The sequence below is a fragment of the Drosophila yakuba genome, chromosome X (assembly GCF_016746365.2).
Source record: "Drosophila yakuba strain Tai18E2 chromosome X, Prin_Dyak_Tai18E2_2.1, whole genome shotgun sequence".
Classification (NCBI taxonomy): domain Eukaryota; kingdom Metazoa; phylum Arthropoda; class Insecta; order Diptera; family Drosophilidae; genus Drosophila; species Drosophila yakuba.
Window position 1 is genome coordinate 23,881,353 of NC_052526.2, and position 18,047 is coordinate 23,899,399.

At 39.1% G+C, this 18,047-nt stretch overlaps 1 protein-coding gene across 15 annotated transcripts in view; it reads left to right on the forward strand.

The window, feature by feature from the left end:
* LOC26536261 (unconventional myosin-VIIa) overlaps positions 1-18,047 on the forward strand; it is an 893,412-nt gene that overhangs the window by 133,064 nt on the left and 742,301 nt on the right. For 14 of the 15 annotated variants that reach the window (XR_005562207.2, XM_039377699.2, XM_039377684.2 and 11 more), the window contains exon 5: positions 576-683. Coding sequence is in view for 13 of the 15 variants with exons in the window: in XM_039377699.2 (XP_039233633.1) it covers positions 576-683 (108 nt within the window). In the remaining 2 variants the exon portion in view is untranslated. Of the gene's footprint in view, positions 1-575; positions 684-756; positions 885-18,047 lie in introns of all 15 variants that reach the window. The other variant, XR_005562209.2, reaches the window with a different exon arrangement.

The following is an 18,047-nucleotide window of genomic DNA, read 5'->3' on the forward strand; positions in this document are numbered from 1 at the left end:
CGTCTCTGAATATTTGGATCCCAATATTGGATTGTTAGGGGAGGAAAATTGTAAATAAGACAAGACAGTAAACAAGTGCTTCAGATATTTTCGTACAACACCTCGCTAAGTTGAGCACATCATGACGGATCAACCGGAGAAGCGTGCCGATGGATCTGATGTGTTTGAAGTACCTTGCACCGACATATGTATATGGATTATTTTGTCCACAATCCTGTGTCTTGTATTTTTATTTTTATTATCATCAAAGCTCATCAAGGAAATCTCTACAGTTGAGTTCTTGTTGGATTCTAGCATGACGTGGCTAGTCAGTTTTTATACCACAGAAATTCAGTTTGTATTTTTATAAGTAATTCCCAAATTGCATTGCTTTAATAACTTAACATGCAGAACGTTATATAATGTTAATGTGGCTTTTTGATATATTAAAAAAACTTCAAGGGAAAGTAAAAATTGAAATAGTATTGATCGTATTTTTTTTTTAAAGCGCACATGCCGGTGACATCTCTATGAATCTATTGTTTATAGAACTGCATTTTTAAATAAAGAAAATTTATCAACATTTTTTATTTCAGCAAAATATTTCTGAATATCATACTTGCAAGCTTGGAGATTTATCGCCTCATGTGTTTGCTGTAGCAGAAGCAGCTTATACCAGCATTGTCGATGATAATATAAATCAGGTAAATTGATTGAATTGAATTGATTCAGAAATTTGCAAGTATTCGATATTTACGCCGCTCTTTTGTATCCCAGCTTACAACTATCTTCAATCTTCGGTATGCACAACATGTCGAAAAGATATAATTTTCTAGCTTCGTTACGTTCTAACTCGGTATACACCAGTTTGTTTCACTATATATACTTTCGATTTTTCGATTCGTGTAAGTATAGAAACATCCGGAAAATTAATTCAAAATGGATATTGACATTAGAAAAAAAATCATAGTTTAAAAATATATCATTCTTATTCTGGATAATACCGCCCGTTAATCGTAGAGTAAATGGGTATACTAGATTGAAGAGTAAATAACAGGTAGAAGGAAGCGTTTCTAAACATATAAAGTATATATATTCTTGATGAGGATCCATATCATCCTATCATATCGATCTATCGAGTTAACCGGACGTGATTTGAAACGCTGCGCGAAATGTAAGTATTTCTAACGACGTCGCTGTCAGAAATATTCGAAGAGTGTGCCAAGTCGTACTGAAGTCGCACCCCGTGTTTGCTGCACGATCACAGGCGGAAAAACTTGAATTCCACCCTTTTTTTTCGTCCAATTATATAATATAAACAATTGTTGCGGGAGGCCCGGCTACTAAACAGCTGATAGCGCTACCCACCGGTCGCGGAAAACGCAGGGGTGGCCCAGCTGATAGTGCTTCCAACCGATCGAACACCGAGTGACGTTACCAGACCAACAGTGCTGCCAGACACTGTCTGTTTGGTGCAAACCGTTAGAATTCAAATTTGATTTTTAAATCTCGTGCGAAAAGACACTTACTAATTATTAAAAATAAAAATACATTCCTTAAATAAAATTACGTCCATTACTAGTATTATGACACAAGTTATAGGTGCATATTTGTTTTAAATTAATAGGTGCCATGCGTATTAAGCTCGAGAAATGAGCAGCAATCTAAAGAGCGAGCGTACATCTCGACACGCGATATCGACAAAGTAAGCAAGTAATCAAAGACCAACCCGGCTCTACTGACCGTCGACAGCATGAGAGCAAGCTCTTGCTCACCCACTCTGCTCACCCCAACTCCTACATCATGCAGCTACCAAAGTCAAACCACACCACCTCCGGCTTCGATGGATGCAGTCCCAACAACTAGCAGTGCTACAATTACTGCAGTCCCAGTAAAAGCACCTCCAACTACTAAACCTACTAACATTATGGCGAATTATGTGCCAACAGCTGGAGAGCAAAATACAATTGCAACAGAAACCGTAAGCTTTGATAAGCAACAAGCGGTCTCGGATATATGGAGCGGATCGCTACATTCAGAATAAGCGTAAATTTAGTACAATAAACACGTTTGGTAATAAACCAAAGATCAACCGTTCCAACAAAAGCAACGAACCAACTAGGTGTCAGAATGATAACCGTTTTTCCATCTTATCAGAGGCAGAGAACAATCAAGCAAAGTTGGGGAAGGGAACTCAAAAGAAACCAAGCCCCACCCCCCATATTTACGCAAAACGCGTATCATATCAAAGTACCCCAGACGTATATTTCGGCAATCTTCATTCGGTCCGCTAAATACCACTAAGGACACCCACGAACAGACATGGAACATGTCGTTTATGAAAACAACTATGCAAACCCTTGTCCAGATTCAGAACTTGGTGATTCAGTTGCTTGTAGCAACAGTCCAAATAATAAATGGACAAACTATGTACTTTCACGTGGAATTCCTGAAAATTCTACAACACACTGGGAAATAACTTCAAGATGCAGGAGACTAAAATGCCAAACACACGCACTGAGGATCACGCCTCGTAACTCCCAAGGGAAGACAACTGGACTACGATTCACCTGGTAGCCCCACATATTGGCCTGCAGACTCTAGAAAGATCCCAGATAAAATTGATTTCGCGGTGACTAGGCTGCGGTCTCTAACTGTATCCCACGTCTGGAAGGCGATCGAATCGAAAAATTACACACCTTAGTGACGTGACCGGTCACGGTCTGGTTTACGCCGGACACTTGGGCCTGGATAGTCTTGAAAGGGAGTCTGATTAAATCGAGAAGCCGTTCTTTAATGAAGGTTGCTTTTGACCCAGGGTCAATCAGAGCTCGCGCTTGGAAGTTATTGTTGGTACACGTGAATGAGGGCAGAGCCCAGTAGAACGGCTTTTGAACCGGAAGCGAAGCATACTTGCACATGGAAATAGGTGCGGGCCGAGTCCCGGCTGTCGCAGACGAACTTGGAGCGGTCGCAAAGGGATTGCCGTGGTGCAGGAGGGTGTGACGCCGGCTGTGGCATGTGAAGCAGCTGTGGGCACTAGTGCGATCCCGTTTCTAGTGCCCTTGTGCGAAACATTTCAGGCAGAGCTGCCTTCTCTTGATGTAGTCGGACCATTCCCACCCATTTCGAGGAACCGTGGACATTAGCGAATAGGGTAGTTCTCCCTAGAACAGACATCACACCCCTTTGGGACGGAAGCCACCCTGGTCTCCTATGAGTTGAGCCTGCGCGGTGGGGTGCTTGCAGTTGCTGATCTCGGAGGAAATTGCCCCGAAATGCTAGGCCGGACGTCGTCGACGGCCTCCAGAGTACGATGGCGCTCGGTCAGGAACGCATCCATCTCATTCCAAGTTGTAATTTCGACCTTGTTGTGGATGGATTGCTCCCACATGAATAGTGTGATTTTAGGCAGTTTTGCGGACACCATAAACACCAAGAGGCAATCCCAAGCCTCGACTGGAATAGAGAACGTCTTAATGCTGCCAAACAGCTTTGAATTGTGCTCTGTAAGTCTCTTGAGCCGATCCCGGACTCTTGGTGGACAGTTGGGAGGCTGTGTAACATCTTCAAGTGGCTGTTAACCAGCAAGCGTCTATTTTCATAGCGATCCGTAAGGCTTCGCCACGCTGAACTTAACCCTTCATTCGTCACCGGTGCTTTCGACACAATCACGTGTGCATCGCAACTCGTCCTTGCAAGCAGGTGAAACAACCATTACACCGGTGTGAGACGGGGATTTGGGATTTCGTCCAGATGGACTCGGCACATTTGCGAAAATGTCTCAGGTTCCGAGGCGCCCGGCGTGTGGATGTTAGCTTCGAATAAGCTAACTCAGTCCGTCGTGGCAATGAACCTTTTTAGGGCGACATCTACCGCACTTTGCGCCATTTTTGCGACCGATAGAGTCAACCTTGATGAGGGACCGGGGGAGGTATTGACGAATTCGTAGCTTTTTGCCCTTTGAATGGTAGCCTTTGGCTTTAACTGAGACGGCCGCGCAGATGCGGATTGGGACCTGTCCGAGCGGATCGAAGGGATCGTATGCGACTTCTTATCGCCTCCCGTGGGCAATCTCAGAATCGACTTCTGCTGATCAGGGCTTGTCACCTGAGGTGTGACAGGACCCGGGTGCCTTGGAAGAAGCGGCCAGACGGTCACACTAAAGCTTGCCGTCGGCGAAAGAAGAGACGAATTGCCTGAACCAACTGGGTTATTTTAGAACGGCGGAAATGCCAAAAAAAGGTTTAGAAAATGCTTGCAGAATTGGATCCGAGATCTCGATGTCGTCGGACATGAATATGTGAATACAAATGTTAATATTTCGTTGCTCGGACGTTGAGCTTTCTTATATTCTGTTCGGTTAGAAAACCAAATTAGGTCCACGAAGGGTTGATCTTGTCCCGTAATTCGAAAATAATGAATTAATAATTCAGAAAATAGTAATCGCAAAAATTCACTTATTCTCAAACTAAATAATTGCGAGGCCGGAACGGTGGAATTAAAACCTTCGCTGTTATGCCGTCGGCAAGGAGTCTGTGCGTAAGGGACGTAAGATAGAGGAAGAACAAACAACAACAACACCGCAGCCTCTGCAGCGGTTAAATCGAAGCTGGACCAAAATCAATCGCCGTCCCGCCCTTATGGATTTCTAATAATTTTGTTGTTTTTGTCTCGCATTTAGTTTGTATTTATATTAATTCGTTATTAATTTAATTATTTTTTTTTATTATTTAATTTATTATTATTTTTTTTTAATTAATTTAGTAAATATATATATTTAATAATTTATTAGCGGAGATTAGTTCCTGGAAAAATGGCAGATAATATACGTATACGGAATATGGGCATGCATGCATATGTATGGGCACAGTAAAGCATCGAGAAGTGGACTGTATTTAATGTCTGTAAAAGGACAGAAAAATTATGTGAAATAAAAAGCCAAACACCAAGATGAGAAAAAAAATATCGCAGACGCGGCGGACTTTCCGGCTAACAAGGGAATTGCACACAAGTTGGCCGATATTAATTATTCCTTTTTTTCTCACCACACAATTTCACTTTTTACTTTACAAATTCGCGGAGTTAGAATTGCGTCGACTTATAATTGTGTACATATGTATGTACATACGGGATGTATGGGATGAATATATATGTAACTATGTAAATATGTATGATGTATGAACATATGACCATATGTACCGTTTGCTCGTTGATGTACGGAAAATGAACGGAACGAAGCGAAGACGGATTGAAAAGAAAAATGTCGATCGATGAGGAAAACTGAGTTTCTCACCTGTCGGTGTGTCGGAAAATTCACGGAAGTTGGATTGACACGGAAAATAGTCTTAAGAATATCCTGGCTTGAAAAACTAATGTTTGTAGGCGGCGTCGTCCTCCAACGATAAGTTGAGCTCGCTTAACGAAGTTGGGACAAATTCCCACGGCGCAAACGAAAAGTTGAAAAGGGACCACCGAAGAAGAAGCACAAGAAGCGGAGGCGTCGTGGGCATGAGTGTCATTTATTCGGGTGCATACATGAGACTAATTTTAGCTTAAAACTAGAGCGGCGCTCTTACCCGCTTTACATCGCTAAAGCGGGCTCGGGTGAGCTTGGAGAGTGCAAGCTCAGATGGGAGCGAGAGCGTAAGTGCGGACAAGAGGGGCGAGCACGGATGAGAGCGAAAGCTCTGTGCGCAGAGGCCATACAGTGAACCCTCACATTAACAATACCTAAGCCCTGAAAAGATCACACGATTCCGTCATCCCACAGACCAATAAGTTTGCCTGTCCAAATTCTTCAAAAAATGCCTTCTAACGCGCATAATACCATATATGGAAGCACACAACCTTATCCCAGTCCATCAATTTGGCTTCAGAGGAAAACACGGAACTTTCAAGCAAGTTAACAGAATAACATCAGAGATTCGCACAGCCTTCCTCGATGTATCTCAAGCATTCGACTGCGTCTGGCTCGAAGGACTTATGCATAAAATTAAAACACACTTGCCTGGGAACACTCATAAACTCCTTGAATCTTACATCTACAACAGAGCATTCGCAGTGTGGTGCAATATAACAATATCCGACAACTACCCTATCGAAGCTGGAGTCCCACAAGGCCGCTCACTTGGGCCTACTCTATTCGTCCTATACACAGCTGATATTCCCACGAGTGACCGACTAACAACATCCACCTTTGCTGACGACACTGCGATCCTTAGCCGCTCCAGATGCCCAGTCGGTGCAACAACCCAACTCGTTAACCACCTCATGGTAGTCGAGAAGTGGCTATCTGACTGGTGTATTAAAATAAGCGAACAAATGTGCAAGCACATAACGTTTACTCTTAACAGACAAACTTGCACTCCGCTCTGCCTAAATAGCATGCAGATCCCCCAAGTCAATGAAGTATTGTCGGCATCCACCTCGACAGACGCCTAGCATGGCATATCGAATGTAAGAAAGTACACCTAAAACTGAAACCCAGCAGCCTCCAAGCCCGATCGCCCTTGTGTCTGAACTACACCTCCACTCTTAAGCTCTGGACGTATTGCTCCCAGCTTTGGGGAACGCGAGCAGAACCAACAAACCCATCATAAAGCGCGCTCAATCCAAGATCCTGCGAACTATCCTGGGTCACCATGGTATATTCGAAACCAAAAAATCCACACGGATCACGGCATTCTCGCAGTAAAAGATGAAATAGACAAGCAAAAAGCGTCGTACAATGATAACCTCTCTGCCCGCCCAAAACCCCTTGCGAGGGTCTTGATTCGGGATTCCAACCGAACCCGCCTTCAATGTACCGACCTTCCAACCCAGCCAAGTTCGTCAGGGCCATTCCTGCTGTTACAGTCTACATGACTGCTAGTTAGGTTATATTCTAAGATTTGTTACACTTATTGTTAGTCTCGCAAATAAAAAGATTCAATAAATAAAAGCAAAGTAAAAAAAAAAAAAATCATCAAAAGCCGAGCCGCTCTGGCCCTGTCCGTTCGCCTGTCTGTCCGTCCGTATAAACGTCGAGTTCTGTGGAACTATAATAACTAGAAGGTTGGGATTGCTTAACATACAGATTTAAGAGACGTAGACGCATCGCAAGTTTGCTGACGGAATTGGCCACGCCCACTACAACGCCCACAAACCTCCCAAAACTGCCACGAACACGCTTTTGAAAAATGTTTTGATATTTTTTCATTTTGGTTGTTAGTTTTGTAAATTTCTATCGACTTGCAAAACCGCCCAAACCTGTCACGCCCAAACTTGATGTTTCTTCATATTTTTATAAAAACGCAGCAAGGGTCTGCATGTTGTTTTGAAGTGCACTGAGCCTGAGGCGACGCCCGAAGAAATTACTGAGACTACTCAGTTTTTAACATTCTGAAAAAAGACCAGAAGCCCAACTACATTTTAAGGTTGAGCTCGAGCATGAAACCAAGCCCCTAAAAAGATACAAAATTCGTCCAATCTAAAAGCTACAGTTTCTTCTACATCGCACAAAACCAGAAATCGTTTTACCCAAAGGTCCAGGAACAGCCCGCCGGGCCCGTCCCCGGAGTTAATGTCGTATGAGAACCATAATGCAACCTGATACAAATGCATGTATCACAACAGTCAAAATAAATAATGGCTTCCATCCGTATAGCTATGTGGAACGCTAATGGTGTTTCACAATGTAAACTTGAACCAATTCAATTCCTATACGAGAAACACATCGACGTAATACTTATCCCGGAAACACACCTTACAAACAAATATAACTTTCAAATAAATGGCTACCTTTTTTACAGTACTAATCAAACCGATGATATAGCCAATGGGGAACAGAGATCATTGTGAGGAGTAGCATGAGGCATAACTATCACAATGGATTTTCTGGATTGGATTGCAGGCCACATCTATAAACATACAGGTGGAGGGCAATAACTTCCTTACCCTAGCCGCCGTACGTTGTCCCCCGCTTCAAAATACGGGAAGATCAATTTCTTACTTTTTTCGAATCACTTGGAGACCATTTCCTAGCTGCGGGAGACTACAACGATAAGCACACGTGAACCCAAAAGGAAAGCAGCTAAACAACACTATAACAAAAAACGCCAACAAACTTGACAATGTGTCTCCAGGTAGTCCAACATACTGGCCAACAGATCTTAAAAAAATGCATGATCTGATTGACTTTGCAATAAGCAAAAACATTCCTCGTAGCCTGTTGAGAGCCGAATGAGCTAACCAAAGCCCTGAAATAAGAAGAAGAGAATGTCAAACGTCGATACATAGAGAAACTATCAACAACATGCAAAAAGCATTCACTGTGGAGAGCTCACCCAACTCTTTGTCCACCGACCGTGACCGTGTCGCCAATAAGATATCACCGAGGCGACGGGGCTCGCCGTGATACAGACAGGGCCAGTACATTTGCCGCTCACCTACAAACACTACACTTCCAACCAAACCAGGCTACTACAAAATTTACATTACCAACGTCAACATGTGACTCCAATTCTCAACATAAACCAAATGTGTTTCATCCAATAGCTATTCCAGCTATTCAACGCCATAATAAGAGTTGGTTACTTGCCAGATAGATGGAAGAAATCAATCATCTTAAGCTTATGTTTCTTAAAGCTTTTCAAAAAACCCGACCCGACTCAGCCCGTACCTTAGAGCTCACAACGTAATACCAGCACATCAAGTTGGTTTTCTCGAAAACCATGGAACTAAAGAACACGTTAACCAAATAACAACATAAGTATGAACAGACAATACTGCACAGCTGTTTTTGTTGATGTATCCCAAGCAAGACGGACAAGTTCAAGATATCTATACGAAAGGAAGTTTACGGTGAAAAGCAATACTGCTACCCAATGACCATCAAATTGAATTGGGGTTTCTCAAGAGAGCGTAATTGTGCGAACTCTATACCTCTTGTACACAGCTGACCTACCAACAAGCAGAAATCTGACAACATCCACCTTCGCCGACGACACCGCGATTCTAAGCCGATCCAGATGTCCGATCCAAGCATCAGCGCAACTAGCTCTTCACCTGGTGGACGTTGACAAGTGGCTTTTAAATTGGAGAGTAAAAGTAAATAAACTAAAAAGCAAGCACGTCACCTTTACTGCAGGATTGCTCATCACTCTCACTATACAACACAGTGATACCGAAGCACAAGATGTAACATACCTGGGAGTACACCTTGACAGACGTCTCACTTAGCGGAAGCACGACCACACTTATGAAACATTTTTGCAGTTTTATACCCGTTACTCTTAGAGTAAAAGGGTATCCTAGATTCGTTGAAAAGAATGTAACAGGCAGAAGGAAGCGTTTCCGACCATATAAAGTATATATAGTGACATATTCATTTCTTCATACGACATATTCACTCTTCATATAAAAAAGCTAAAGCCGATCTTTTGGAAAGCTTCACTCTCCAAAAGCCTCATAAATAACATTCCCCCAAGATACGAACCGCTTAACGGTAACGAGCTTAATGATCTGTTAAGCTTGACATATAAAGCTAAGTAGAACTTAAAAGGCTTATGTTAATCCTCTGTAAAAGGTTTGCTGGGCCGAAAGAATACCTTTGTAAATTAGTTCTTAACTGACCTCTGGTGAAACTTATTCAAATAAAGATTATAAAAAGGAAAATATATTTTTTTTCATTAAATCTATCACCAAAAAAGTTTATTGGCGCAGTCGGTAGGATACTGAAAAAAGTCCTAGTAAACTCGTTATCCTTTGACAATCTAGTGAAAAGAGGAAACTTGTACGACCAAGTAACCTTTTCTGATTGTACCCGCGAATTGGCCGCAACAAAGTGATTTCGGTTCGTTTAAAGTGACTAAAATCGGTATCCGCACAAGAACCTGTGCGATCGGAGTTAATTTAAAGACCTAATTTTGTGGACCGCTTCGTGAAGTGGGACCTCCACTAAGGTGTAATACAATTAAAAGGCGCACAGTGCAGTTCACTTAAGGCATAAGTCTCGACATACTGCAGCAGTCTGTGAACAAGAACAGAAACTAACTTATAAATAAAACTAAAATGGAATTACCAGCGGAAAATATGACTCAATTACTTCGGCAAATACGCCAAGTACCGAAATTCTCTGGAGACCCAACGAATCTCAGCTCGTTCATCAGACGTATCGAATACCTGTTGAACTTATACCCTTCAAACGACGCTCGACAGAAGGCGGTTATATTTGGAGCCATCGAACTTCAAGTTGTCGGAGATGCGGAAAAGGTTACCCAATTTGGAATGCACAACGAATGGACATCTTTAAGAGACGCCCTAATCACGGAATTCAAGACTCAGACGCCCCTGGAGGATCTACTAGGAAGACTGTATCGGACACCTTTTAAGGGTAACTTACGTCTATTCTGTGAACAATTAGAAGATAAGTCCAGCGTAATTATAAATAAGTTAGCATTAGAGAATGACCGAAATAATATGGTGGTTTATACACAAGCAATGGCAACCACAATTAAAAATACAATTCAACGCTCACTCCCCGATAGGTTGTTCATGACCTTAGCGAGGTATGACATTTCAACCGTTCAAAAACTAAAGCAAATCGCCCAACAAGAAGGTCTATACGAAGACCCAATTTCAAAAACATTCGATAGTCAGCCAAAACTTAACTCAAATCCACCTAACACCTATAAACATACAAACATTAACCAAATCAAAAACACTCACCCCAACCAACGATTCATTCGCCCCTTTATTCCATTAAATCCCACACAGACCCAAAACACTAACGTAAACAATCAAACCCCTTTTAGACAAATTCCTCCGACCAGACAACAGCAACTTAATCAGTACAGAAATTTATACAACGGATTCAGAACAGACTTACTTCAGGACCGTCAAAACGACACCCGAAACTACTATCAGCCTCCCCAGCAACCAAGAGTGCCAAATAAGCGTTTTAGAGAAAGCAGCGAACAATCGCGAATGCAGACAAATGAAAATTTTCACCAGCACGAATTAGATTACGATAACGAAACTGAACACTACATTAATAACGACGAACAGTTCCACGAAGATCAATTGCAGAATACTCAGACAGAATTGTTTACAGATCAGCAATATCAACAAGCTGAAAATTTTCCAATACCAGCCTGGGATCCCACCAATACATAGAGATCATGTTTAATAACCACAGATATAGATGCATAGTTGATACTGGCTCTTCGATAAACTTGATGAGCTCAAACTTTTTCAATCTTCAAGTTAAAGATAAGCAAATAACTGTCCGAAGTATGACAGGCTATTCTAAATTAAATAAATATGTAGACCTTCCAGCCAACGGTCTTTTTCAACAAACGCAAAAATTCTATATTCATTCATTTTCACCTTATTATGATATTCTGTTAGGAAGAAAAATACTAATGGAGAATAACGGTTTAATAGACTACTCTCGGAAAGAAACAATAATTAACGAAAGAACATTCATTCACAAAGAATTAGATCCATGTGATGAGAACTCTTCGGAAAACTTTAATGCACTCTTACAAGAAAACAACTTTACATCAGAAATAAACTATGCCATGGACAACAACATAGACTCAGAACACACATACAGACTAGAACATTTAAATAGTGAGGAAAAATACAGACTTACAAATTTATTAAAAGAGTTCAATGACATTCAATATTCCAAAAATGAAAACCTTACACTCACAAGTATAATACGTCACGATATAAAAACCACTCATGAAAACCCAGTTTACAAAAGACCATACTCGTACCCGTTTTCCTACGAAGCAGAAGTAAATAAGCAAATTGAGGAAATGTTAAAACAAGGCATTATACGCGAAAGCGACTCCCCTTATTGCAGTCCATTATGGATTGTCCCCAAAAAGATGGATGCCTCTGGCAAACCAAAATTCAGGTTGGTCGTGGACTATCGAAATTTAAATGAAATAACAATAAATGATAAATTTCCGATTCCTAACATGGACGAAATACTAGGCAAATTAGGAAAATGCCAGTATTTTACTACAATTGACTTAGCAAAAGGCTTTCATCAAATCGAAATGGACCCTAAGTCTATACCAAAAACGGCGTTTTCGACCAAACACGGTCACTATGAGTACACTCGCATGCCATTTGGCTTAAAAAATGCTCCTGCAACCTTCCAACGGTGCATGAATTACGTCCTAAAAGACCTCATAAATAAGCATTGCCTTGTTTATTTAGATGATGTGATCATCTATTCAACATCTCTGAACGAACACCTAGACTCACTGAGAAAGGTTTTTGAGAAACTTAAAGAAGCCAATCTTAAACTCCAATTGGACAAATGCGAATTTTTAAAAAAGCAAACAAATTTCTTAGGTCATATTATAAGTCCAGAAGGCATACGACCTAATAAAGAGAAAGTTAAGGCAATCGAAAAATTTCCTCTCCCAAAGACACCAAAAGAAATCAAATCTTTTTTAGGTTTATGCGGATACTACCGTAAGTTCATTCCAGATTTTGCAAAGATTGCAAAACCTCTGACAATATTTCTAAAAAAAGGAGCTAAAATAGACACAAGAAACGAAGAACACAATAAATCATTTGAAAAATTGAAAACACTCATAATGAACGACCCAATTTTGATTTGCCCTGATTTCACAAAAACATTTCAAGTCACTACTGACGCTAGCAATTTCGCCATAGGAGCCGTGTTATCAGAAGACAATAAGCCAGTAAGCTTTGCAAGTAGAACATTAAATGATCATGAACAAAATTATAGCACTATTGAAAAAGGGCAACCAAATACTTCCGCCCATATCTATATGGAGTCCCCTTTGAGATTTTGAGCGATCACAAACCCCTTGTTTGGCTAAATAATATTAAAGAGCCTAACATAAAACTACAACGTTGGCGAATTAGACTTAGCGAATATAATTTCAAAATCAAATATTTAGAAGGTAAACTTAATCATGTAGCAGACGCTTTATCTCGCGTCAAAATTGAAGAAAACATGGTAGGCGAAGAAGAAAATATTTCAACAGCAGCAACAATACACAGTTCATCAGAAAGCAACGAAACCTACATTGAAATTACAGAAAAACCCATAAACTATTTTGCAAGACAAATTGAATTTATAAAAGATAGCGTAGACCAAGTAGAGACAACGAAATACTTTTCCAAAATAAAACTGACCATCAAATACACTGACATGACCCTGACAAAAGCAAAATATATCCTTATTAAATACTTCTTAAATAATAGCAGTGTTATTTACCTGGAAAATGATAAAGACTTTTTAGTTTTTCAAAAAGCATATCGAGAAACCATTAACCCACATAGTAACGTGAAAATTCTGAAAAGTATCATAATGTTAAAAGACATAAAATCTTATCCTGAATTTAAAGAATTCATTATTACTCAACATTCTAAATTGTTACACCCCGGTATTGAAAAAATGATACGATTATTTAAAGAAACTCACTATTTTCCCGATTATAATAAACTAATTCAAAACATTATCAATGATTGCGAAGTCTGTAACCTTGCAAAGACAGAACATAGACCAACAAAACTAGTTTTCGAAATAACTCCAGAAACAAATAACCCACGCGAAATTTATGTTATTGACTTTTATGCTATTGACAACGAACAGTATTTATCTTGTATAGACGTTTATTCAAAATTTGCTTCACTTATTAAAACAAACAGTAGAGATTGGTTAGAGGCAAAACGAGCCCTTACTAGAATTTTTAACGACATGGGAAAACCACAGAAAATTAAAGCAGACAAGGACTCCGCGTTTATAAGCACTTCTTTAAAAACTTGGCTAAACAACGAAGACATACAAATAGATATTACCACAAGTAAAACAGGAATAGCAGACATAGAACGCCTTCATAAAACCATAAATGAAAAAATCAGAATTATCAATACTGAAAACAATAGAGAAAATAAAGAAACACGAATGGAAACTATTTTATACATATACAATCACAAGACTAAACATAACACAACCGGACAGATACCGGCTAACATCCTTCTTTACGCAGACACACCTACTTATGATACCCAGATGATTAAAGAAATGAAAATCAAAAATCTTAACAAAAAACGACAGGATTTCGAAATCGACACAAAATTTAGACAAGCACCCTTAACACGCGCAAAATCAAAGAATCCCTTTAGAAAAACAGGCAGAATAGAACAATTAGACGAAAAACATTATAACGAAAATAATAGAGGTCAAAACGTTATTCATTACAAAAGCAAATTTAAAAAGAAAAAGAAAGTTAACGACAGCAAATACTTGCAGCAAACCGACACCTCCCAATCATCGGACTCATAATCACCATAATAACTTGTATTGCGACACAAACTACAGCAGGAACAATCGAAATCAACCCAATAGAAAACAATCAAGGATTTATCTTGTTTGAATCTGGAACAATACAAATCCCCATCACCTTTATGCATCACTGTCTCACCATAAATATTACAGAAGTTGAAGAAACATTTAATAGTATAATTAAACAATGTCAAGAATTTAAAAATGTCACACAAATTAAATATTTAACCGAGAAAATGGAAAGAGAAATAAATGGCATACGCATTTCAAAACGAAACAAACGAGGACTGGCTAACTTTGTAGGTTCCACATTAAGATATCTTTTTGGCACACTAGACGAAGACGACAGACAACATATTGAACAACAAATTTCGACTCTTTCACAAGACACAGTACAGGTCAGCACTCTAAACCACGTTATTGACAGTCTCAATAATGGCATAGAAATAATTAATAACCAGTCCAATTCTTTGAAAAAGGAACAAAAATTGAATCTATTAATATTTAATATTGAACATTTTACCGAATATATCGAAGACATTGAAATGGGTTCACAACTAACACGACTAGGAATATTTAATCCTAAACTACTAAAACATGAAAATATTGGCAACATTAATTACAAAAATCTGATAAACATAAAAACTTCCGCTTGGTATAACGTACCTACTAATGAAATATTCCTAATGTCCCACATTCCTATGAATTCAATTGAACGACCAACTTTCATCATTGCACCTTACCCCGACAATAATGGCCAAATTATTAAGGAAAATGTTGAAGGCAAATTCTACTCACATAACAACTACGTTCTAAATACACTAACAAAGAATATTGTCAAAGACCATTGCATAGCTAACATAATAAAACACGAAACACCAACTTGTACTTTTCAAAAATATCGTAAACAATCCTATATTCAATACATTAAACCAAATATACTTATAACCTGGAATATGACCAGAGAAAAACTTTATCACAATTGTAACGGTCAAGAGATTTATATTGAAAATAATAAAATTATAAAAATATCCAACTGCACAGCAGAATTAAAACAAATTACAATATCTAATAGTATTCAACAATACACAAATGTAATATTTACTGAACACAATGTAACAAAAATCGAACCAATGTCACACATAGAAATTAAGGAAATGATTTTGTTAAACAATAAGAGTAACACAATTTACAGAAACATACTAATAATCTTCATATCTGTTTTAGTTTTAATTTACATATTTTACTTTTATATGAAATGTAAAACAGCGCCACACAAAATTATTATCTCTTACCTAAAACCAAGTAAAACCACTAACAAAAATATCGAACAAGAAACAGAGACAAAAACAGAAATAGCTGAAATTGCAAATCCAGTACCACACTTATATCCAGAAATAATCGCTTGAGGACAAGCTAATATCTAAAAGGTGGGGGAGTGACATATTCATTTCTTCATACGACATATTCACTCTTCATATAAAAAAGCTAAAGCCGATCTTTTGGAAAGCTTCACTCTCCAAAAGCCTCATAAATAACATTCCCCCAAGATACGAACCGCTTAACGGTAACGAGCTTAATGATCTGTTAAGCTTGACATATAAAGCTAAGTAGAACTTAAAAGGCTTATGTTAATCCTCTGTAAAAGGTTTGCTGGGCCGAAAGAATACCTTTGTAAATTAGTTCTTAACTGACCTCTGGTGAAACTTATTCAAATAAAGATTATAAAAAGGAAAATATATTTTTTTTCATTAAATCTATCACCAAAAAAGTTTATTATATATTCTTGATCAAGATCAATAGCCGAGTCGAGCTGGCCATTTCCGTATGTCCGTCCGTGTGACCGTCTGTCTGTCCGTCCGTGTGTCCGTCTGTCTGTCCTTCCGTATGAACGCTGTGATCTCAGGAACTACAAAAGCTAGAAAGTTGAGATTAAGCATATAGACTCCAGAGACATAGACGCACATATATGAGCAACATTAATAAGCAATTAATGATCACTCCTCATTTTCAGCACCTTTGTAGGTCAATTATATTACCATGTCAGCACGGTTTCATAAAAGGCAGATCAACCACCACTAACCTCTTGGAGCGAACTTCCTTCGTTATACAGGGCTTCAAAAACAATCTTCAAAAATATGTCATCTACACTGACTTCAGTAAAGCATTTGACTCTGTTAATCATTCTCTTCTAGTAAGGAAAATTGATATATTAGGTTTGCTGTTCTTCTAAATTGGATTTTAAGATATCTGAATGGCAGAACTCGACGGGTCATATTTAAAAACTCCCTTTCTTGTATTTTCCGAGTCACATCCGGTGTCCCCCAAGGGAGCCACCTTGTTCAGCTCCTTTTTACCTTTTATATTACCGATCTTCCCTAAGTAATAAAACTCAACTCATATGCGCAGACGATGTTAAGTAAGGTCTCCAGTATTAGGACATTTTCTGTCTTTTGGACTTACAATACGATCTAGATAGCCTTCATGAATAACGTACTAGACTTAAATGGCTCCAAGAGTAAAGGTATGACCGTCTGTCGTGTCAACGCAAGACTCCACTCTAAGTCGGTTCAAAAAGAACATCTTACTGTTTGCCATACGGCACCTAAATTGAAACCGGATATTACCTTCTTGTAACAGTAAACTAATGTTAATTAATTACCAAAATTCAAAAAACAAAATAAAACAATGAAATTAAAAAATGAAAAAATACCAAAACATTTTTCAAAAGTGTGGGCGTGGCAGTTTAGGGCGGTTAGTGCGCGTTAGAGTGGGCGTGGCAACATGAGCATGCGCTGCGTCTATGTCCCTGGAGTCTGTATGCCTAATCTCAACTTTCCAGCTTTTGTAGTTCCTGAGATCTCGACGTTCATACGGACAGACAGACGGACGGACAGACGGACGGACAGACGGACGAACGGACAGACGAGTATGGCCAGATCGACTCGGCTATTGATTCTGATCAAGAATATATATACTTTATATAGTCGGAAACGCTCCCTTCTGGCTGTTACATACTTCTCAACGAATCTAGTATACCCTTTTACTCTACGATTAAGGGTATACAAATTTGTACGTTACTGTGGGGGTTAATAGTTTCATGGTATGTATTTTAAAGAATAGAAAAGTCACTGTCATTATCTATGTAAACGCTCCGTCGGAAACGCTCCCTTCTGGCTGTTACTTACTTCTCAACGAATCTAGTATACCCTTTTACTCTACGATTAAGGGTATACAAATTTGTACGTTACTGTGGGGGTTAATAGTTTCATGGTATGTATTTTAAAGAATGAAAAAGTCACTGTCATTATCTATGTAAACGCTCCGTCGGAAACGCTCCCATCTGGCTGTTACGTACTTCTCAACGAATCTAGTATACCCTTTTACTCTACGATTAAGGGTATACAAATTTGTACGTTACTGTGGGGGTTAATAGTTTCATGGTATGTATTTTAAAGAATGAAAAAGTCACTGTCATTATCTATGTTATATATGTTAATTCAAATATACATCTCACCACTCTGTTGAAATTACTCTACTTATCCTCTTAATATCTACGTTATACAACACTAACCCTAGTATACCAAAAATCATTCCTGATCAGCAAAGCAAAATAAAAAAGTCAGTTGTTGTCTCACCCTAAAGCAGAACGCGTCGTTTCTAATATGCACACATACACAACAATTATTGGCGACGAGTAAAAAAAAAAAAAACAGAAATTCGTGTCGGTAGTCTATTGCAAGAG